This window comes from Cucumis melo, chromosome 1 (genome assembly GCF_025177605.1).
Source record: "Cucumis melo cultivar AY chromosome 1, USDA_Cmelo_AY_1.0, whole genome shotgun sequence".
Classification (NCBI taxonomy): Eukaryota; Viridiplantae; Streptophyta; class Magnoliopsida; order Cucurbitales; family Cucurbitaceae; genus Cucumis; species Cucumis melo.
This window is the reverse complement of record NC_066857.1, coordinates 3,050,761-3,073,801: the sequence shown is the minus strand read 5'-3', so window position 1 is coordinate 3,073,801 and position 23,041 is coordinate 3,050,761. Positions and strand designations below refer to the sequence as shown.

The 23,041-nt window shown below is 28.3% G+C and overlaps 2 protein-coding genes across 2 annotated transcripts; both read left to right on the top strand.

Moving 5' to 3' along the window:
* Nucleotides 1-3,868: 3,868 nt before the first annotated feature.
* Nucleotides 3,869-7,522, top strand: LOC103495593 (protein DETOXIFICATION 40-like). Its single transcript, XM_008457213.2, has 7 exons — nucleotides 3,869-4,361; nucleotides 4,472-5,103; nucleotides 6,335-6,391; nucleotides 6,499-6,737; nucleotides 6,859-6,977; nucleotides 7,112-7,198; nucleotides 7,331-7,522. Exons 1-7 carry the CDS (start codon nucleotides 4,029-4,031, stop codon nucleotides 7,394-7,396), a joined length of 1,533 nt encoding a protein of 510 aa, XP_008455435.1. The 5' UTR covers nucleotides 3,869-4,028; the 3' UTR covers nucleotides 7,397-7,522.
* Nucleotides 7,523-11,753: 4,231 nt separating this feature from the next.
* Nucleotides 11,754-16,811, top strand: LOC103495592 (protein DETOXIFICATION 40-like). The gene is made up of 7 exons (XM_008457211.3): nucleotides 11,754-12,347; nucleotides 12,429-13,060; nucleotides 13,496-13,552; nucleotides 15,026-15,264; nucleotides 15,353-15,471; nucleotides 15,673-15,759; nucleotides 16,597-16,811. Exons 1-7 carry the CDS (start codon nucleotides 12,003-12,005, stop codon nucleotides 16,663-16,665), a joined length of 1,548 nt encoding a protein of 515 aa, XP_008455433.1. The 5' UTR covers nucleotides 11,754-12,002; the 3' UTR covers nucleotides 16,666-16,811.
* Nucleotides 16,812-23,041: the final 6,230 nt, after the last annotated feature.

The window sequence follows — 23,041 nt, the reverse complement described above, 5'->3', positions numbered from 1 at the left end:
AAGTTAAAGGTAAAAGATTTTTGAATTCGATTCTAATTTTTGTGGTTATTTTATTAACACAATATTGTTTGTTTTAGGATGTTGGTGACGATAAATGAAGTTTTTATTTTTAAATTTTTAGAAGAATTGATCTAGGGGTTCTAATTAATCAAAAAATGAGATTAGAATTCAAAATAGGGAAGGTAGAGATGCTGCTCGAAGATTTTTGTATGCATAGATTGACTTCAAAATGGATAAGACCCACCCCCCTCCCCAATAAATTTTATTTGAATTACACCCTCCAATTAAATTGTTTGTTTCGATAGAACATATAGTATCTCCCATATATATTTGTTCTACTCAACTTTCCCTCTTATTAAATTGCTTTTTATTTTATTGCATTGTATTTTAATAATAAACAACTTGCCTTAATAAAATTCAATGTCCATCAATTTGTTTTATTCCATTTTCGTTTTCCTTTAAATTTATTGTATTGTACTTAGATCTAAACTAAAAAATTGCAGTAAATCTTTATTTTAAAAGTTCAATGGGACTGTTTCCATTTGTCTTTATCCTTATGGTGTTATCTACCTATACTAAAGTGTTTCATTTATTAGACGACTCATCCAATATTGTTGGGGCTTCATTTTGGAAAGAGAAATTACAATAGGGTTGTCCATTTATCAGTTGACAAAGTCTGGTTTTCAATCAATCTTGTTCATCGGACATGTGGGTACATGACTTACCCTCTTGGTTGGGCCATATGGTGCAAATTTGATCGGATTTCTGCTCTGGGTGTTGGTCTCCTTTTCTTAAAAATAGACCAATCGTACAATTTTATTATCATATAAGAACAACAAAAGGAACTGAACTACATGTCTATACATTTTCACTTTTATTTTTATAGATTTTCATGGAGTTGGATTACGATAATAATCTTTGATTATTGGACTATGTTAATTATTAGGGTTTTAAGAGAAGCTATTAGGTTAATTATTGGTGCATGTAGTACTCTTAATCTATTGGATTTGATGAACTATTTTGTTTGGAAGGAAGAAGCTTTCATTTCATAAATGTTTTTGTCTGGATCAATCGATATAATAATTTCCTGACGTATTCTTAATTACTTTTTCTTTTTTTTTTTTACAAGTAATTGTAATGTTGGCTTAGCAAATTAGAGAAACAAAGTTGAGAAAAATATTTCCTAATTTGTATCTCCATAGTACAAGTTTTTATTTTCGTCCTACATATTCTCTTATTTAATCTAATTAATTTTGGTTTTAATTCATTACTAAATTTTGTATTCTTTTTTTCATTTATTGTAAAGTAAGGCTATTTGGTAAGGGATCTTCTTTTCTCTAAAGAAAAAGGGAAACAAATGTAAAAATGAAGGAGGGAAACTTACGTATATAACAAAATAATTACGATTTGTATAACAAAAAAAAAAGTTCATTGACATTCGTGATGGATTTGTTTTTTTTCTTTTAATTATAGAAATACCCTCGATTTTTTAATTTCGTGGACAACGTCTTCTTCACCTCACGATTGACTTTCCCTTAATTTCTTTTTCTTTCTTCACATAAGGTGCACCTCAATTTTATCGTGATCAGCTTTATATTGGACATCTTCTTCTTCCTCACGGCCGTCGAATTTCATTAGGCGGTGGATTGTATCAGGCGACGTCTTCCTTCTTCATCTTCTTCACAACGGCGAAGGCGACTAGATAGTCTATCACTGTCTATCCCTATTCCTATAATTTAGGGTTTAGTTTTTATTGAATGACCAAGTTTCAAAATGTTGTTGGTTTAGTTATTAAGTTTTAAGTTTTCTTTCAATCTGGTGTTTGATGCAGCAATTTACTATTGTGTTCATAAATAGTCAATTAAATAAAATTTATATAATCATATCGAACAATACTACCTATGCTACCAATCAATACAAGTGGCAACCGAGTTGATCTGCATGGAAGCACTAACAGTAGTTTTTGAAAGGTACAATTATTTAGTTAAAACCATAAATGTGGGGTATATGTGGATAAAAATAAAAGACAAGAAAATAAAGATAAAAGGTGAAGATCACACACATATATTTTTAGCTCACTGTCCTCCCAAATCTTCATCCTCCTCTACTCATATATTTTGCCCTAAAAAATTGAGCATACATATATATATATATATATATTGGGAGAGCGCAGCTCTGGGTATGCTTGCCGCTGTGTGCACACTTGATCCTTGGACACTGCAGCTGCGCTCCTATCGTTTGAACGCATCCCATGGCGTCGGGATGGGCACTGCTACACTTTTCACAAGAGCAAATCCATAAAAATTACTCTCCTTCTTGGTGCTGTTTTACCCCGAATTGCATCCGTGTAACGTCCCGATCAATGCCTCCTTTCCTTCAATTTCTTGTCAACATCGTAAATAAACCATTGCTCGATTTACGTTTGAATAAATAGCTCATCTAGTTAGAATAAAGAATTCTTTTCGACAACTATCAACCATTAAATTTTAAAATTTACAAATTTATCTTTAATATTAAATTTGTTTATGTTTAGTTAATAACTAAGGTTTCAAAATTTTTACTTTTTAAACCTTAGGTTATAAGATATTTTACCTTAGATCTTTGTTATTGAATTAAAAAGAATTAGTAAGAGTGAATTGAGAAATTAATTTTAATAGTTGGTAAAAATAGTCTAGTTCTTTAAATTAATCGAGAGATGTTAATACAAAATACTAAAAATAAGTAAGTATTTAGTAAAAATTAATGTTAGTGTTAAAAACAAAACTCAAATATGAAAAGTAAAATCTAAATTATTCAAACTCAAAGTTTTGAAATTAAACGGTTAAATAGAAATTAAACTTAAAATCTAAACGTTGGTATTCTTTTTTTTTTTTTTTTATGTTATATTCTCACTTTAATAATAATAATAAATAAATAAAAATGATGAGTTTTAATCCTAACAACTTCTTGACCTCATATTGACTTTTTTGGATTTTTGGATTAATATGACTACTATTTGTTTCACAATATTAAACAAAAGAGGGAGAATATACAATTTGATTTTTCATTTGTGTTTTAAATATCAATCATTAAAAAAAAAGGAAGAAGAAGAAGAAAAATTGGATGAAAAGACAGCTCATTTACCAAATAGCTGTTCGAAAATCAACAAATTAGAAAACAAAAAATAATAATGAAAGACAACTCCATTTTGAACTCATTCACCAAGATGGAAAAGGAAAAGAAAACGATACCTTTTTAGGTTTGTAAAACAGAAACAAAATTTAATGATCTATCATAAAAACAAAATTTAAAATTTTAATTAAATTAGTGATTTCTTAGATACCTTTTAGGTTTGTAAAAGCAGAAACAAATTAAATATTCGCATGGAGTAATAATAATTTTAAAATTTTACATTTAATTTAACTAAGTTAATAGTATATATAGACTGTTTAAAATTCGTTTTATTTTTTAATCATTATAATTTCAATTGTCCACTTTCGTTCTTTTAATAATTCTTGAAATTTAGTCCAATCACAGTCAAATTTTGTCCACTTTGGTTAAATAATTTTATCTAATGCACGAGAGAAAAGTCACTATCATAAAAAAAAAAAACATAAATTAGTGAAATAAAGATATAAAAAGAATTAATATTTACATTTTTACGTTTTAACTACACTAAGTTTCCACTAAATATTTTAGTTTTATCATAAATAAATTTATATTATGATTAACCGATTAAGAATAAAGATATAAAACGATAAAAATGATAATAACAATACATGCATTATCTAACATTTTCTGCTTAATTAGTTTAAGAAACTTGAGAGATTCAAGCATTTTAAATAAAATGAAAATTAATAATAATAATAATAATTAGATGCATACAATGGTTAACCATTTCTATTAATAACCACTCATTCAGAACCGAGGGGAGAGCGAGAGAGAGAGAGAGAGCAAGGCGGCCCCTTGCCGCTGCAACTATACTCCTTTCTTCAATCTTCAAAACAGAGAACGCAAAACCAAAAAGAGAAAACTGAGAGCTTCCAAAAATGGGATCTAAATCTCCTGACGATATTCTTCAACCTTTGATACCACCGACGACGACCGAACCGCCGTTGTTATCGAACAAGCATGAATCTAGCGACGAACTGGAAGCCATATTATCCGACACTCACCTTCCCCTCCTCCAACGTTACACAAAAGCTACTTGGATCGAAATGAAACTCATGTTCTACTTAGCAGCTCCGGCCATTTTCGTTTACATGGTTAATTACCTCATGTCCATGTCCACTCAAATCTTTTCTGGCCACCTCGGTAACCTCGAACTCGCCGCTTCTTCTCTCGGCAACAATGGCATTCAAATATTCGCCTACGGCCTCATGGTATATCTATATCCTCTGTTTTTCGCTATTTTTGGGTTAAATTCTGGATTTTATTCCGACCCAATTAAATTCTTTGGCTTACAATGATCTCCTTTGTTTTGGCAAAACAGTTAGGGATGGGAAGTGCGGTGGAAACTCTATGCGGGCAAGCATATGGAGCAGAGAAATACGATATGCTTGGGATTTATTTACAGAGATCGTCCATATTATTAACTCTAACAGGGCTTGTATTAACACTTGTTTACATATTCTGCAAACCCATCTTGATATTTTTAGGAGAATCGAAGGAAATAGCTTCTGCAGCGGAAGTATTCGTGTATGGATTGATACCTCAAATCTTCGCATACGCAATAAACTTCCCAATACAGAAATTTCTTCAGGCACAGAGCATAGTGTTACCTAGTGCTTACATATCGGCGGGGACGCTGTTGGTGCACGTGGTGTTGAGTTGGGTAGTTGCTTACAATATGGGGCTGGGTTTGCTCGGAGTTTCATTGGTTTTGAGCTTATCATGGTGGGTAATAGTGATAGGTCAATTTGTGTATATAGTTAAGAGTGATAAATGTAAAGAAACATGGAGAGGATTCAGTGCAAAGGCGTTTTCGGGGTTGCCGGAATTCTTCAAGTTATCGTTGGCGTCGGCGGTGATGCTGTGTTTGGAGACTTGGTATTTTCAGATTCTGGTATTGCTTGCTGGATTGCTCGAGAATCCTGAGCTTGCTCTCGACTCCCTTGCCATTTGGTAATTCTTTCATCTCTTTCACACATTTTTCTTTTTATTATTATTATCTTCTTCTCAATCGTAATCACAATTAAAAAAGTAAGGACAATTGGGGTAGGGGATTAAAATAATTTATATTCTAATCGAACTCTGTTTTCTATAAAACATTTGAAGAATTGAAGGTGAGGTACATGATTAAAATGGTATTTTAATGAAATAAGAACCATATGTCCCAGTTCTTTTTGTGTTTTGGATTTAAAAACGAAAGAAAAGTCAGATTTGGTCGACAGCCCTTTTTTAACTAAAGTAGACAGAACTCTATTAAGATGATATATTACGTTTGATTTTCTATTATATATATATTAAAAAACTATACAAAAACAAAATTCAAACTATTGGTGGAATACTTTCATCAAATATAGGATATTTAAATCTAATAAAATGGTTGCCTTCTTTAAAATGTATATAAGAAAAAGATTTGTAAAATAAGAAAGATGGGAAAGTAGTTAAGATAATGTTTAAATTCATTGAGAACAGAAAAGAGAAGAAAAGGGATTGGAGTGAGTGAATGGTTGCTTCACGGCGATGAGTGAAGAAACAAAATGGTGGGAAAACGTGAAAGAAGAAAACACAGCAACTCTTTTGTATTTATTATATAACCTTTTTTCTTCTTATATTTATTTTCCATTTTTAATTATTACCTTTCTTTCTATCATTTCAAGAACTAAAAAAAAATTGGTGTTTGTGGACTTAATTATAGTTTTTAATTTTTTTATTTAAAATTTTTAAAGTATATTTTCATTTTTTCCAATGTTTTCGTGTTTCTTAGGTACAGAAATCAAATCATTAGTCAAATTTTAAAATAAAAAGTAAACTTTTAAAAACTACTTTTCTCCTTTTAAAAATATTAGCTTTGTTTTCTTAAAGATATGAGTAGAAAGAAAAGAAAAGGTAAAAGTAGTGTTTATTAGATTAATATTCGTAAATTAAAAACCAAATAAATCATTAGATAGAACACTTTTAGAATTTGGGATAGATAATATAAATTCATATTAGTTGAGCTATATTTGTTTCCAACCCCAACTTGAGAAGAAGTTGATAACTTTGACTTAACAAGAAAATAAAATAAAATAAAATAAAAAAATAGTTGAATTAATTTAAGAAGTAATTTTTCATTGATGGAAGAAATAGCGTGGTTTGTGAATCCAATTATATTGAATTAACATAAATATTAATTTGTGTTCTTTTCCAGCACATCCATATGTGGATGGGTTTTCATGATTTCAGTTGGCTTCAATGCTGCCGCAAGGTAACGTCTCTCTATTACCTTTTCCTAATTTTCTAATTTGGCCCAACTATCACTGAGATTGTCCTAAAATTGTTTGGGTGTTTTTTGTTTCTGTCTGCTAATAATAGCGTGAGAGTGAGCAACGAACTTGGAAGTAGGCATCCAAAATCAGCAGCATTTTCTGTTGTGGTGGTGACTGTTGTTGCATTCATCATCTCTTTCCTTTGTGCTGTAATTGTACTTGCACTTCGCAGTGTCATTAGCTATACCTTCACAGACGGCCCCGTCGTGGCTGCTGCAGTCTCTGATCTTTGCCCACTTCTTGCTCTCACCATTCTCCTCAACGGAATCCAACCTGTCTTATCTGGTATTTCTATATAGATATATCTATATATACATTGAAAATTATAACCTTCCACAAAATCAAAATATATAATTAATTCATATTTCAACCTCCAATTTTATTTCATATGTTTTGATTTGCCAAGGCGTTGCGGTTGGGTGTGGTTGGCAAGCTTTTGTTGCCTATGTAAACGTCGGTTGCTATTATGTCGTCGGAATTCCCTTGGGTGCCCTCCTTGGTTTCTATTTCAAACTCGGTGCTAAGGTATACTCAATGCACAATATTTCTAAACTTTCCATAACGATCTTATTTCAACATTGTTCACTTTTCATCGATAAACTCTCGTAACTATTTTTAATATAAACTAAAGTATTGTGTAATAATTTATGTACGCGTAGGGTATCTGGGTGGGAATGATTGGTGGAACTTTTATGCAAACAGTCATTTTGATATGGGTCACATATCGAACAGATTGGAACAAAGAGGTAATACAACGTCTAGGTGGTAATAAAATTTTTTAATTTAATTTGTATGTTTCCAATTTTCTATTTTTTCTTCCATCTTTTAAATTAAGAAAAAGAGTAATATATAACAAATTTTTTCATATAAAATTGCAGGTGGAAGAATCAATGAAGAGATTAAACAAGTGGGATGACAAACAAGAAATTACTTTGAAGGATTAAAAATTATAGGAGAAATTACTGAAACTAAAATGGATAAAATATTTATTCTTCCTAGACAAATAAATATAATGAATTTATCTTTTAGGGATCTTTTTCTATAAAAGATAAATAATTTGTTTTTGTCTATTATTTTTTTAAGTTAACTCCTTAGGTTCAAACTTTTTTTTTTTTCTTCTCTTCTCAATTTCCAATAACTATAGATTTAGTAAAAAAAGAAATGCAAAATTAGAAGTTGATTGATTGATTTTAATATCTTGGTTGATTGATTCCTGATAATGAGATGATTTACTTAAAATTTCAAAATGTTTGTTTGTTGATTTGCACTTAATCAATAATATTGGGGTATACTTAGACTTTTAATATGTTAATAACTCATTCATTCACAACTATGATACTACTAGTTAATTAGTTAGGCAATATCTTAATTAATATCATATACTACTAATACACATTAACAATAATATATTTGAAAATTTATTATAATGTTTATTGATAATGATGTACGTTGTTATATAAATCATATATTTCGAGATGAATAAAGTTTTAATTAAGCCTATAGCTTAATAGATATAACTTCGTATAAATGAGGAAAAAAACAGATAAGTTCATCTTCGTCGAAATAACGCTTAAAAACGTATGATTGTTGTTAGATATATTGTCGGTTGAAATGTTGATTAATGTTTGATATATTGTTTGATACACTCATATCTCACTTCAAGTATTTACTAATTGATATCTAATATACTTTTATCTTCTTATTGATATATTATTGATACACTTGAAATATTTATGTTTATAAAATGAGATGTTGATTGTTTTAGAATATCTAAACTAATACTTTTGAAATGTTGATTGATGTTCGATATTTTGGTGATGCATCCTATGGTAAACTTCAAGTATTTATTAACAGATGGCTGATGCATTAATGCATATCTTAGGTGTTGATATGTTAATTTAATACACACTTGAAATATTTAATATTGTTAGCTCACTGATATTCAATAGCATGCTATCGATTTGATATGTTTGTTAATTGATATAAGATACATGAATGATTGTACTTGTCAAAATTTAATATGATTGCTGATTGATGCCTAATAGGTGACTAATGTAACTCTACACCAAAGACATAAATTTTTATATCGAATCTTGATCATGAAAATTTAATATCTTCTTTCCCAAATTAAATACTTTTGTAAAACTTGATTCATCATAAGTATTAAAAATGTTGTATTTTAGAAAATCTTTTGTCAAGATAATCAATCTAATAAATATTTGATTCATCAAAAAACGTTGATAATACGTTAGATTGAGAAAATATTATACACCGTTGCACTTTGTGTCATCTTAACCAACACTAACTAATAATTTTGACGTGAGATGAAAAAAGCTAAATTTTACTCAAATCTTTTGGAATTGATTTTCGGCTAAAGATTTATAAAATTTATTATAATAAATTACAAAAAACAAAAAATTATCTAAAATGATAAGTTTGATAAAATATTTAAAAAATATAGCAAAATTTTATATTTTATTTATATATCGGCCGAGTTTTATTATTGTCAATATGTACACTACGTTTAAAAATATTTTGAAAAATATTAATCGATATAATATATATATATATATATATATATATATATATATATATATATATATATATATATATATATATATATATATATATATATGTATGTATGTATGTTTATGTATTTATAGGTTTTCAAAATCATTAAAACGAGGGCCCACAAAAATTGTTTGGGGGCAAAAATTTGAAAATGATGTAAAGTTGTGGGGGTATAAAAGTCAAAGAGAAAATGTGGAAAATTACAAATCCTTCTTTTCAGTAATTGGGGTTTATTTGTACGTATGGAAGGACACTGTTGATAGATATCCTTTTCAGAAATGATAATGAGTGTACAGGGATATTTTTTAAAAGCTACCAATGTAGTAAAACTTTTATCCATCATATATCACTTCATTCCTTCATAAAGTTTCATAAATTTTATTGATATTTTAAATCCAATTGTTATAGTTACAAACTATTTCTAATGCAATGAAATTATTTAGGAGTATTTAAAATAAAAAGTGAAGTTGTAAAGTCGTGAAATATAAATAATAATTAATCATCGTAGAAGATAATTAATTATTTTTTAAAAGATAAATAATAATTAATCATTGTGGAAGATAATTAATTATTTTAGAGAAAAATTAATTAATTATTATGGAAGATAATGGAAATAAATATATATATATATATATATATTGGTATTATATACATATCCTAAAAGAAAAAGAAAATAATAATAATAAATACTATTGTTATTATTTTGGTTTATAAATAGTATTGTAATGCTTAAGCTGAAAAGAAAAAGGAAAAAAGAGAAATGTTCTTCATCTTCTTCACTAATATAATCTTTTGCCCTCGTTGCCTTACCAATTTTAGTTATGATTGGTCCCTTTAGCAAAACTTAAAGATTTAAGTGATGATTTTTCTCATCAAGGTTTAGATGATTTTTCAACCTCTATTAGGTTAAGTTTGGATCTACTTTAATAGGAGAATTTTTACTATGAGTTAGAGAATACGTTGTTTGGCTAAAATCTGCAGGTAAAAGATTCTCCTACTAGACCTTTTAACTAAATTTAAGAGACCGCAAGTAATTATGATTATGCATTGATGGTAGCTAAGACGCATAATGCGATGCTATAGATGATGATTGATATTATGTTATTGATGACGATGACTTATATTATGATTGTCGATGATGGCTGGTATGATTATGATGTTTATGATCGATACATGATATATTAATCATATGAATAAGAATGTTATTATTAATATTCATGTCATGTTATGATGTTTATGATAATGTTACATGCCTTGGATTGTGGTGTGTCTGTTAACTTTGCCTGTTAAACTTTTTATCCCACATGTGGTCTTATTTATGGGGTCACTTGCACGACTAGTGGTGTTCCTATGGGATAACTCGCACGATTTAAGGGTGTACCTACAAATCACATGCACGATTAGGGGACAATTATATTGTGTATACAGGGTCACTCGCACAACTAGGGGTGTTCCGATGGGACCACTCGCACGATTAGGGGTGTACCTATGTATTACATATATGTTTATGGAGTGTGTACCTGCGATCACTCGCACGATTTAGGGGTGTTCCTACGGTCTCACTCACTGAGGTGTGCTCTATTGGACACATACGATATAATTATGTTTCTAACGGAAAGTTAACAGATCACCTAGCGGGACTAGTAGCGGGCCCCTTACTGAGTATATCTATATATTCACTCTTCCTATGTTTAATATTTCAAGCTAAGGTAAAAAACTTAAGAAGATTGCGAGTGACAGCGAGCGCTCTGTGACATGCCACATGGGACACAGCTTCCGCACTGATTTATATGTCTTTCAGTATTTTTAAATTTAACCATTTTACTTAAAGATTTTGTCATATTTATTTGTTTTTAGTTCTTTAAAATTGTTAGAACCCGCGGGTCACATTTTCAAATTATTTTTTGTTAACTTTGATAATCTTATGTTTTTGTGAACTTCTTGATATTAATTTTATAAAGATTTTAATTTTCTTCTTTTCAAAAAGGTGTCTTTTGATGTTTATCTTTTTGAGTAATGACCTTAACTTAGTTTAAAAGTTCGGGTCGTTACACAAGCATTATGTCTTTTATGCATTTTGCAAATATGACAAGTAATTAGATATATCAAACGACTATCAGAGAGTTATAAAAAAGTTATCCGCTTTTAAATTTGCTACTTTTGATTATCATAATTTTTTTTATTATTTTTGCAAACGCCCCTCTAAAATTTAACTAAAAATCCAACTCTTGTGTTTAGAAAAGTCTCCAAAGATGGTAAGAAAATAGACTTAATTTTAGAAATATAAAACAAAAACAAAAAAATAATCACTCAAAGTGACTATAACCCATATTAGTTTTTATTGAAGAATTGTTATGAATAGCATACAAAATCAAACTATTTATAAAATATAGCAAATTATTCAAATGAGGTACGGAGAATTTGATGAAAGTTTCTTATAAATAGTTTTAATATTGTGGTATTTTTAATATATGAGAGTAGTATTTATTTGATTGTAAATGGTTAACTATGGAGAAAACCATCACTACAAAATGAAAACTCACAAATGAGAAGAAAACAACAAAATATAAAAGTTTGAGTAACCACGTGATTAAAAGAAATTAGTTTATGAAAAGTTATAATAATCACACAAATTTAGAGTAACTTAATTATAATTTAATGTGTGACCAATTTTGTTTGTTTGTCTTTTTTAATATTTTCTTTGAGTTGCGGATGAGAAATAGATGGGACAGTTACCCTTTTCGAAAACCTTACACTAAGCTTTAAGATTTTGAAAAACTTGTCTCCTCACATTTCACTTACCACTCTCCTCCGTACTTTGAAGGAAACCGATTGTAGCAATGGCTACCATTCATCCATATCTGTAGCCTCTCCAGGCCTTTTTTCCTTTGGAGGAATGGGAGCTACAAGTTCCTTCCTTACTTAACACATGATTTTATAAGGGAAATCTATTTTGCTTTTTTTTAAGGATATTGAAAGATGGGTTCTGTTATTTCCGAAGACGACGTTCATCAACCGTTGCTGTTTTCGTCGGCGGCATTGTTGTCGTCTCAGTCACTGCTTTCTAACTACCATAAAACTAGCGATGAGCTGGAGAAAATATTATCCGATACCCAATTGAGTGTCGTCCGACGTTACTCTCAAGCTACTTGGATCGAAATGAAACTCATGTTCTACTTAGCTGCTCCGGCCGTTTTTGTTTACGTGATTAATTACCTCATGTCTATGTCCACCCAAGTCTTTTCCGGCCACCTCGGAAACCTCGAACTTGCCGCTTCCTCTCTCGGTAACAATGGCATTCAACTCTTCGCCTATGGTCTCATGGTATGTATCCTCTGTTTTTGTTTTTTTGGTAGATTCTTTGGCTTGCAGTGATGAATAATCTCCTTCTTTTTGACAAAACAGTTAGGGATGGGAAGTGCGGTGGAAACTCTCTGCGGGCAGGCATACGGAGCACAGAAATACAATATGCTCGGCATTTATTTACAGAGATCAACCATACTATTGACACTAACAGGGTTTGTATTAACAATTATTTACATATTTTGCAAACCCATCTTGATATTTTTGGGAGAATCGGAGGAAATAGCTTCAGCAGCGGAAGTATTCGTGTACGGATTGTTACCTCAAATCTTCGCATACGCCATAAACTTCCCAATACAGAAGTTTCTTCAAGCACAGAGCATAGTGTTTCCGAGTGCTTACATATCGGCAGGGACGCTGGTGATTCACGTGCTGCTCAGTTGGTTGGCTGCCTATAAAATGGGACTGGGGTTGTTGGGTGTGGCGTTGGTATTGAGCTTCTCGTGGTGGATAATAGTGATGGGTCAATTTGTGTACATAGTCAAGAGTGATAAATGTAAAGAAACATGGAGAGGATTCAGTTGGAAGGCGTTTACAGGGTTGCCGGGATTCTTCAAGTTGTCGGCGGCGTCGGCGGTGATGCTGTGTTTGGAGACTTGGTATTTTCAGATTTTGGTATTGCTTGCTGGATTGCTCGAGAATCCTGAGCTTGCTCTTGACTCCCTCTCCATTTGGTATTTTTCCTATACCATCCTTAAATCAATTAATTAACATGTCTACATGAGCTTTGAACGACCCTTGCTATCAATATTTAGAAAAACTCCAGTTGGAAACGAAACTTGTTCAAGGTTCCATATTTTGTCAGAAACCTTCAAATTCGAAGCCTCTTTTATCTTCTCTTTCAATTCTAAGCCTCTGACATGGTTTAATCTAATATCCAGAGGTTTTCTTTGTTGTTCTTTTGACTATGGGATAATATCTACTCATGCATGGATGGTTTTCTATTTTGGTTTGCTATCAATATTGGAGTTGAGAGTTTGCTAACTGCTACAATTTATTATTTTACATTCTGTCATTTTTTTATTTAACTATTTTCTTCTAAAACTAATTAATTTACACTTTTTAAAATTTTATAAATTGGTTTCTAATATTTCTTAAAATTTTTACAGCACCACTATCACTGGATGGTGTCTCATGATTTCAATAGGCTTCAATGCTGCTGCAAGGTATTCTTTTCTATTGTACAAATTTTGATGATATGTAATTAAATTTTATCTTCGTTCATGGTTTAAGATTAGGTGTTTACGTTTTTGTATCGTTGTTTTCTCCTCGTTTAATATTGATTTTTACTTGTTGGGTCTTATTCGTATTTCGAGCTTATAAGTGAATAGATGATTTAAGAATAAATTAACCAACGTGGAGAATGATTTATTGGATATTACAAAAGGTTTAAATTATAAATAATGTCCATGAAATTTATACTTTGTGTCAAAATGTCTCAGAAGTTTCGTTTAAAAAATACCCTAACTTCCAAAAAATTTAAAAAATATTGTTACTTTAGTTATAAATGAGAATCGTTAATCTTTTGTGTCAAAAATAGTTCCAAAATTTCAAAAGTTTCAAAATTACACTTCAACTTAAAAAAAAAAAAAAGCTTTTACACCGTTAATATTATGTCACCTCTCTATATTTCTTTTTCTCTCCTTTTTTTTATTAACTATTCGACACTTGTTTATCTAAAATAAATAAATAAATAAAATTACACATTTGGATTAAGATATATGAATTATAATTAATAAAAAGAGACATTTACAAATGTAGCAATTATATTCAAAATAATCAAGTATATAGCAACAATTTTAAAAAATTGCAAATATAGCAAAATCTATCGATGATAGGAGTCTATCACTAATAGACCATGTAACAAATGTTGGTCTATTACTGATGAGTCATAGAAATCTATCAACGATAGAAGTCTATCATTGATAGATTTTGCTATATTTACAATTTTTTAAAATATTGATAGATATTTAATAATTATTTTAAAAATTGCTATCCATTATAATTACCCTGATAAAAAAACGATAATAAATAAAGCACTTAAAAATTTTAACAAAATTATACTTTAGTTGCTGAGTGTGTGAATTACGGTCAAATAAATTTTTTATTTGGTTATTTATGGTTTTGATATGATTTAAGACAGATTTTAATTTTGAAATTTTACATAATTTCGTGGAATTTAATATTTTAGCTAAAGCTTTCAATTTTTATGTTGAGCGGTGAAAATTGACGATTTACCGTCGATTCTTTATTTTCTTTATTTGTCGATTTATTAATCGCTCTTTCTTAATCATGAGGAGAAAAAAAACAAAAGAAAACAAAAATAGCTTTCGAATTAAAAAAGTGGTGAGTAATAGGTTGCATTTTGAGTCCCATTTTTTTGTTTTGTTTTTTCCAACTATCTCAAGCACACACTAAGAAAAGTTTTCTTTCAAAAGGATTTAATTAGTTGGTGGTGGAAATGAAGATGTCTAGTGATTAAATTGATAGACAATTTTTTTAGCGAATTGAAAGTAGTTTAAAGATAGAGATTTCTGTAGTAAAAATTGGTGGTTGTGTTATATATATATATATATATATATATATATATATATATATATATATATATATATATATATATATATATATATTACATGCAGTGTGAGAGTGAGCAACGAACTTGGAAGTGGACATCCAAAATCGGCAGCATTTTCTGTGGTGATGGTGAATTTAGTTGCCTTCATTATTTGTGTAGTTTGTGCTATACTCGCATTAGCATTTCGCGATGTCATTAGTTATGCCTTTACCGATGGCCCTATTGTGGCCGCAGCCGTCTCCGATCTCTGCCCATTGCTTGCTCTTACCCTCCTTCTCAATGGAGTCCAACCTGTGTTATCTGGTACTGATATATATAATCCAATTACTAAACCCTAAACCCCCTCCCCATTATTATGATTTAATCTAAACTTTGATTTGATTTTGTAAAGGAGTGGCGGTGGGGTGCGGTTGGCAAGCTTTTGTTGCATATGTAAACATCGGTTGTTATTATGTGGTGGGGGTGCCCTTGGGTGCCCTCCTTGGTTTCTATTTCAATTTTGGTGCTAAGGTAATTTTTTATGACCAAATACTTTGGGTCCATTTTAAATTGTACCAATCTTTTTTCTTTTCTTTTCTTTTGTTTTTATTTTTTTGGCGTCATATATGATTAGTCAATTTGATAGTCTAAAAAGTACAATAAAGAATATACCTAAATATTTATCTTATTCAAAATTGTTCGTCAAGTTTGACAAAGTATTTGTATGTATAGGGTCTGTGGTTGGGGATGATTGGTGGAACTACTTCCCAAACGTTCATTTTGTCATGGGTCATACTTCGGACCGATTGGAATAAAGAGGTAAGGATGATCTTCTTTTTTTTCTATTGCGATTTCTTTTCATCGTCTTTTTTCTCGTTAGAATTTTTTCCATCATCTTTCTTTTTACTTCTTTTTTTTTATATCGTTTAGATTTGAGTAACAAAATATCAAATATCATTTATAAACAATCTTGAAATCTAATAAAAAAATATAAACGATCGTCTACAAAAAAAAATTATAAAAAAATTCGTTTAATCAAATTTAAATGATTGTGTACCAAAGAATTTTTTTAAAAAAATAAATAATCATGTAACAAATCTAAATGATATCAAAATAGTTTTGATAAAATTTGTTTAGTCAAATACAAACAATCATATATCAAAATAGTTTTGAAAAAATTTGTTTAGTCAAATGTAAATAAACATGTATCAAATTTTGAAAAACAAATGTTTAGATTTCGAGTCAATTCTAAACAACTAAATATAAACAAATGACATAGATGACGGAGCATTTTGTTTATTTTTATTGTGGGCTCGTGGATTTTTTCTGTTTTCAAAATTGTTCCGGTATATATTATGCCGTTTTGTTATATTTTTTAAAAGATTCATGTAAATAGCTTATTTAAGTTACAAACTATTTTAAATTTAATTGAGAATTAAGAAATACAATAATAAATATATATCATTGAGCGTTCAAATCATCTTACGTACCTTAGCTAATTTTACAAGACAATTTATTATTATCCCTAAAAACTTATATTTATTATAATTATCACGTAATTAATAGTGTTGAAATATATGGTGAAATTTAATTGATAAATAGAAATGGACTTAAAAATGAGTATTTAGTAAAATAATAATGTTTATAACGATGCAGGTGGAAGAAGCAGCAAAAAGATTAAACAAATGGGAAGATGAGAAGAACCAAATTGTTTTAAAGGATTGACTCTTTTAATTCATTTTATTGCAATTATGAATTTGTGGTATGTGAATTTCTCTCATTACTCGACTAAACTCCTGTCTATCATCTACGAAGATTTTGTATACTTTTTCGAGAAGACATCTAAGTTAGTCTTTTGGTTTTATATTTAACCGTTTGTGAAGATGTTGTCATGAATTTGGTTAGTTCCCGATGTTACATCTAACATTCAAAATTTGGTAGATGAACTATGAAAATACGTATCTCCTAATTTTTGCTTTTCATCTACGTTGATTTCTCATATACATATTATAAGTTCTTCTTAACTTGCAATATTTTCTTAAATTGAATGTAGTTTTGAATACTTTTTCAACCATTTTTATAAATAATAATAAAAAAAAAGTTCAAATTCAAGTTAAATTTTTCAAGAAACATTTTTTTCAAAGTTAATTCCAACTAACCCTAAAGTACTTACCAACTATAGAGTTCCATGTACGTAACTCCAAAACTTATTGGGCATTATCTTTTGAATAGTGTTGTTCATTAAATTGCATCACTAAAATTCATATATAATTTAATTACATACAAAAATAAGAGACATAAGCATTAATATTTTTTATAAATATTTGTTGTACTTGTATCAACAAATGCCATTAAATTAAGATACCCTTGGGTATCGATTCTCATGAATAGAGTAAAAAGTAAGCGAATAATTATATTCAAAATAATTAAGAATATAAGTAAATATAGCAAAATTTGTTCAGAGTCTATTACTAATAGAACATATTGCAAATGTTTGTCTATGACTGATAAATCATAAGAATCTGACTTTGTTGTATTTATAATTTTTAAAAAATGTTGATATATATCTAATTATTATTTCTAAAATTGATACCTATTATAATGACTCAAAATCTAATTAGATGTTTTGGATCTACTCTCCATTTAGTTTCTAAGTTTTAACATGTTACACTTCTACGCTCGAGTTTTGAATTTAATTTTTATTTAGTTTTAAGTTTCAAAATGTTACATTTTTTCCATAGAATTTTTCATTTCATCATTAAGTTTTAAGATCTACACTTTTAAGTTGATTTTTCTTGCTTGAAAACTTTAGGGTTAATGACTATTAGTTTATTACAAATAATTATTCATATTTATTTTTAGGCTTATATATTTTTCGTTTCTACTTAAAAATTGATATTAAGAAATAGATATCCAATAAAAAATGTACATAAGCAAAAGAGGAAAGTGGAACTAAGGGTAATAATTTGTTGGTCCAAAGTTTCCATATCTACGAAAATTGCTTTATTGCTTTCTTTAGATTTGAAGTGGAGACTCCACATTATCAAAATAATTTTGTCTCTAATTCAATTATTTTCCGATTTAATTACTTTTTCCTATTACTTACTTTATAAACCAACTTCAATTTAAAAAAAAAAAAAAAAACAAATGTTGGGATTTCTAGTAATGATGTGAAAATATTTTGGTAAAAAAAGAAAAGGTTAAGTGAAATTTTCCCTAAGAAAAAAAAAAAAGAAATTGGGGATATTTCACTCTATTCCAATTCTTATTGAAAATTTGTGATTTTTTTTTCAACTTAAAACCAAAATGTTGAATAAAAAAAAAAAAAGAAACAAAACGATAGCTTGACAATGTGTTCTATATAAAATCTAATAGGTGAAAAAATAAATTAAAGCAATAAATATGGTAATAATAATAAATCCTTTTTCTATAGATTTGGAGACTGAAAATATATGTTTTAAAAATTAAAAAACTAAATTGATATAATTTTAAAATACATAAATAAAAAACACAAATAGTTTTAGTTTAGGAGAGTTTTTTTCACGTGGAAAAATAAAATTGCTTTTAACGATAAAGAGAAAAAGTGAAAGACAGAGAGGTACAAAATAATATGATTATAAAATACAATGATTAACCAAAGATATAATTGGTAGCCTCTTGATGCCTTTGATGGTAGGTAAGAATTGGATTAACAATGCTCCTTAACACATTAAATAAAATTAATTAAGGATGGGTTTGTTTAACAAGTTTTTTAATATAATTTTAGCCATATATTTAATATCATTCTTTATTCTATTTTATTTTACTTTTTTAAATCAATTTGATTTCAGGAAACTTTCTTAAATATAACAAACTATTAAGATATTTATCGTTGTGTAACGAAATCTATAAAATTAGTCATTTTTTAAATATTTCAGGTCCTTCTATTTTCTTCTCCTTTCCTTTTTTTTTTATCGTCTTTCGATTTCTTTTCATCTTTCTTTCTTTTTTTCTTTTTTTTTTACGTCGTTTAGATGTAGTCAAATCTAATTTCTTTCTATTATATTTGCTTGTTTTTCTCTAGATTATGGTAACCAAATCAAAAAATCGTCTATAATGAATCTGTATTAAAATTTGTTTTTTAAAAAAATCGTTTAGCAATATCTAAATGATCGCGTACTAAATTTTGAAAAAAAAATCCTTAAGGGATCGAAAAAATCGTTTAGATTTGGAACTATCTAACCAAATTAAACGATAGAATTGAAAAAATAAAGGTAAACGATCATGTACAAACAATAGTCAAATCTAAACGATCGTGTACCAAATATATTACACAAGTTATCAAATATATTAGACGTATTGTTGACGGAACGCATTATTCTGTAAAGTGTAAATATTATGTCAATTTATTATATTTTTTTAAAGACTCGTTGATTTTTATAACTAAGAGACTAATAGTAAAGATACAACTTGATTAATTCATCAACTACTTCTAATTTCAAATTTTGTATTAATTATAAATATATTATCAGCTAATATATTTACCATTTATGATGTCTTAACTATTTTATTAAAAAATATTATTAAATATTAATATTTTAATTAATTTATATTTATTGAATGGTAATCAAGTTTGTTTTAAACATTATTTAATGTTTAATATAAAAGTACTTATTTGTTTTGTTTTAGCTTGATTTTAAATATAATAAAGTAATAAAAATTAGTTATTTTTTAAATATTTTATGTTTGTCTTTCCATCTTTCTTCCTCTTGTTCCGATTTCTTTATATAGTTTTTCTTTCTTTCTTTTTTCTTTCAATGATTTCTTTTCATCATCTTTTTTTTACCTCGTTTAAATTTGGGCGATTTCTTTCCATCGTCTTTTTTTTATATATCTAACCAAATCTTGAAAAAATTGTTCAAATTGAAGTAATTAAATAAAACGATCGTGTAAAAAAAAAATAAACGATGGTGTAAACAAATCTAAACAATCATGTAGCAAAAGATTTTTTTTTAAAATTTTTTTAGTCAAATCTAAACGATCGTGTAACAAAATTTGAAAAAAATCGTTTAGATTTGGCAACGATTAACCAAATCTAAACGATCGTATAACCAAATTAAACGATAGAATTGAAATAATAAATTGTTTCAATTTAGCTATCCAAATCTAAATGATCGTGCACCAAACAATAGCAAAATCTAAACGATCGTGTACTAAATATATTACGCGCGTTGTTAACAACATAGTTGACGGGACATTTTTTTATATTTTATATTGTAGGCCTATGGACTTTTTTCGTTTTCGAAATTATTCAATAAAATGTAAATATTTTGTCGATTTGTTATATTTTTGAAAAGGCTCCTTCATTTTAAGTGAATAAGTAATTAGTTAAAGTAACAACATATCAAACATGTTAGGTTTTACTTATGATTATATTAAAAATTGTGATAAATTGTAAAAATAATTGGAACAAGTGACCAAATATTTACATTTATGTGTAATAAATTTTATTTTCTATAGTTTTGTTTTATAGAACGTAAATAGTTTGTCAATTCTTTTTTCTTTTTTAAAAAAGTTCCCTTAAATCATTATCTTATTACTAATTAATAAACTATTTAGTTTTAGATTTTTTTAAATAAAATTAGTAAATTAAATATTGATATTTATTTTTAAACATTATTCTCAGTATTCAGACACATGAATGGATTACATTTAAAATCAAAAGGTTTAAATCTCAATTATTTAAGAGAAAAATTATTGTACATATATGAAAATATTAATAAAATATAGTAAAATTTTAGATTTTATTAATAATATATACTAATAGCGATCGATAGGCTTCTATCAATGTTATCAATATCTATCGTTGATAGAATATAGAATGTTGCTATCTTTTCAATTAATATTTAAAAATATTTATATTTAATTCATGCCTCATAAAATAATGTTGATGGATTTATTTAAATAATTTACATAACAAAATTGATTCATAAAATATCCGGTGTCGATTTAAGTTCATTATTGGCAAATAATCTAAAATTAATGATAGCACATGTCGTGTCCTCTTAAATTTAGGTTAATTATGATGTGTGACAATTCTACCTACATTTTTTTTTTTAAATCTTGTTATAATGCTAAAGTTTTGAATCTAATTGTAATATTTGAAATCCCAAGTAATGAGTAGAGAAAAGAAAAATAGGAAAACAGGGAAGTGAAACGTTGTTACTGTATTTTGTTCATATTCAACGGTAAGAGTACTCTTTAATATTATTATTTTTTAAAGTCTAAAAGGTAAATTTTGTACATTTAAAAAAAAAAGAATTATAAGTATTTTAGACACAAATCAAACTGTTAGAGAAATTTGAAACTCTTTAAAAGTATAATACTATTGCTGCTTAAACTTGTATAAAACGTAGAGATATATTTGCTATACAAATTTTGATAAAGTGTGTCATTGCCTTTTTAGTTGGCAGGTCCGTGAAGATGAAATGATTATGACAATAAATGCAAACTCAACACCCCTCTTTCCAAACCAAAATTATGAATAATGGATGTTTTCATTCACTACCAACATTAAATGTCAAGAAAAAACAGTTAACATTTATTACCTCTCTTTTCCCTACCCACCACTTCTCAAAACCCTTCTTGTTGTTAATTCATGGGAGGTTTTCAATTATATCCAAATTAAGCTCAAAATGTAATTTGACATTATAGATAGAAAGCATTCGAAAAAGGGTGTTCCCAAATGTATTTTAATTCGTATAGTTTTAACACGTACGAATAAGAAAAAGAAGAGTGGAGGAGGTTAGTAGCAAAGAAATGTTGAAAGGGAAATGATGTGTTAAAGTTATATTTGTTTGTTCCATAAAGTGTTCAAAACTACTTTTTTTTTGGAAGGTGTGTCTTTTGTCGTTTATGAGTTTGAGTTGATGGGCCAAGACGTGACTTCTCTTCTTCCATGTATTCACATTCCCATGTCAATTTCAATTTTGGTGGAAACAAACTCCTAAAAGTACAAAAGTCAAGATTCATTTCTCCAAATGCCAGAAAATACAGAATTACAAAATTGCTCTTTCATCTTTGAATCTCCATCGCCATACTTTTTTTTGGTATAATACTTTAATTGTGTGACGGTTTTACTCCTTAGTTCTAAATTATCGACCATACATTTCATAATTGAGTTGGCAATTTTTATAGGATAGGAGTAATCGTAGAAGTTGACATGAGATTACAAAATAGATGGGTTGAATACACACATCGGCCAACAATCGCATGAGCCTTTCTTTACCTTGCATTTCTTAATACTAATTGGGATGGAAAATTTTGAATACAAGGCCTCTTGAACATCAATAGATACACGTATCAGTTGAGATAAAACAATCCCTATAATTACCTTTTTTTTTTTTCTTAATTTTATCATCGTCTACCCATATCTGTTATGAATTGATATAACCGTTTTACGATCTTTTTGAAAGAGATGTATATGGACCACAACCATTTTTCATTTGGGTTGAATTTAACGTCTATGTGGTTGTTTCCTCTATTTAGACAGTTATATATTCCATAATCTATGATGCAATAATTTTTTACTCAATTCTCAATACTCAACATGTAGCACCCTTTTCTTAGAAAAATAATACTCACCATATATAGCACCCTTATGCAACTCAATTACACACAAACTTTTTTGGTATTCTTCCCAGTTACTATCTACTTATTTTATTCACATTCTCACCACCACCTTTATAAACAATTTTTTAAATTATTGCTCAATTTCTACGCTATTATTTTAAAGTAATGGTGCTAGCATTTTGTAGGCACTTCGTTATTGAAAAATAGTATTGTGTACTATTATACTAGTCTAATATAATTAATTAACTTTCAAACCATTAATAATTTATTATTAGTTAAGGGAACAAAATGCAATAGCATTAGAAAACTATAAATAATCCTAAATTCTGATCGATATGGATTCGTTGTTTAATAATTTAATTCTTGTACTTTTAATTTTTTTTTTTAACAAAATCTATGAAAACCACGTGAGAAAATTTAGAGAAGTGGAGGGCACCAAGTTGATTAAAGAAGAAATTGGGGGACCCATAAAGTGAATAGAAAAAGTTTG

What these genes read in the sequence shown, in the direction of transcription:
- LOC103495593 (XM_008457213.2), top strand. Translation starts at nt 4,029, where the DNA reads ATGGGATCTAAATCTCCTGACGATATTCTTCAACCTTTGATACCACCG. An exon ending in CTCGACTCCCTTGCCATTTG is followed by an intron (nt 5,104 to 6,334) that starts GTAATTCTTTCA and finishes GTTCTTTTCCAG; the next exon opens with CACATCCATATGTGGATGGG. An exon ending in GAACAGATTGGAACAAAGAG is followed by an intron (nt 7,199 to 7,330) that starts GTAATACAACGT and finishes ATAAAATTGCAG; the next exon opens with GTGGAAGAATCAATGAAGAG.
- LOC103495592 (XM_008457211.3), top strand. Translation starts at nt 12,003, where the DNA reads ATGGGTTCTGTTATTTCCGAAGACGACGTTCATCAACCGTTGCTGTTT. An exon ending in AGTCCAACCTGTGTTATCTG is followed by an intron (nt 15,265 to 15,352) that starts GTACTGATATAT and finishes GATTTTGTAAAG; the next exon opens with GAGTGGCGGTGGGGTGCGGT. An exon ending in GGACCGATTGGAATAAAGAG is followed by an intron (nt 15,760 to 16,596) that starts GTAAGGATGATC and finishes ATAACGATGCAG; the next exon opens with GTGGAAGAAGCAGCAAAAAG.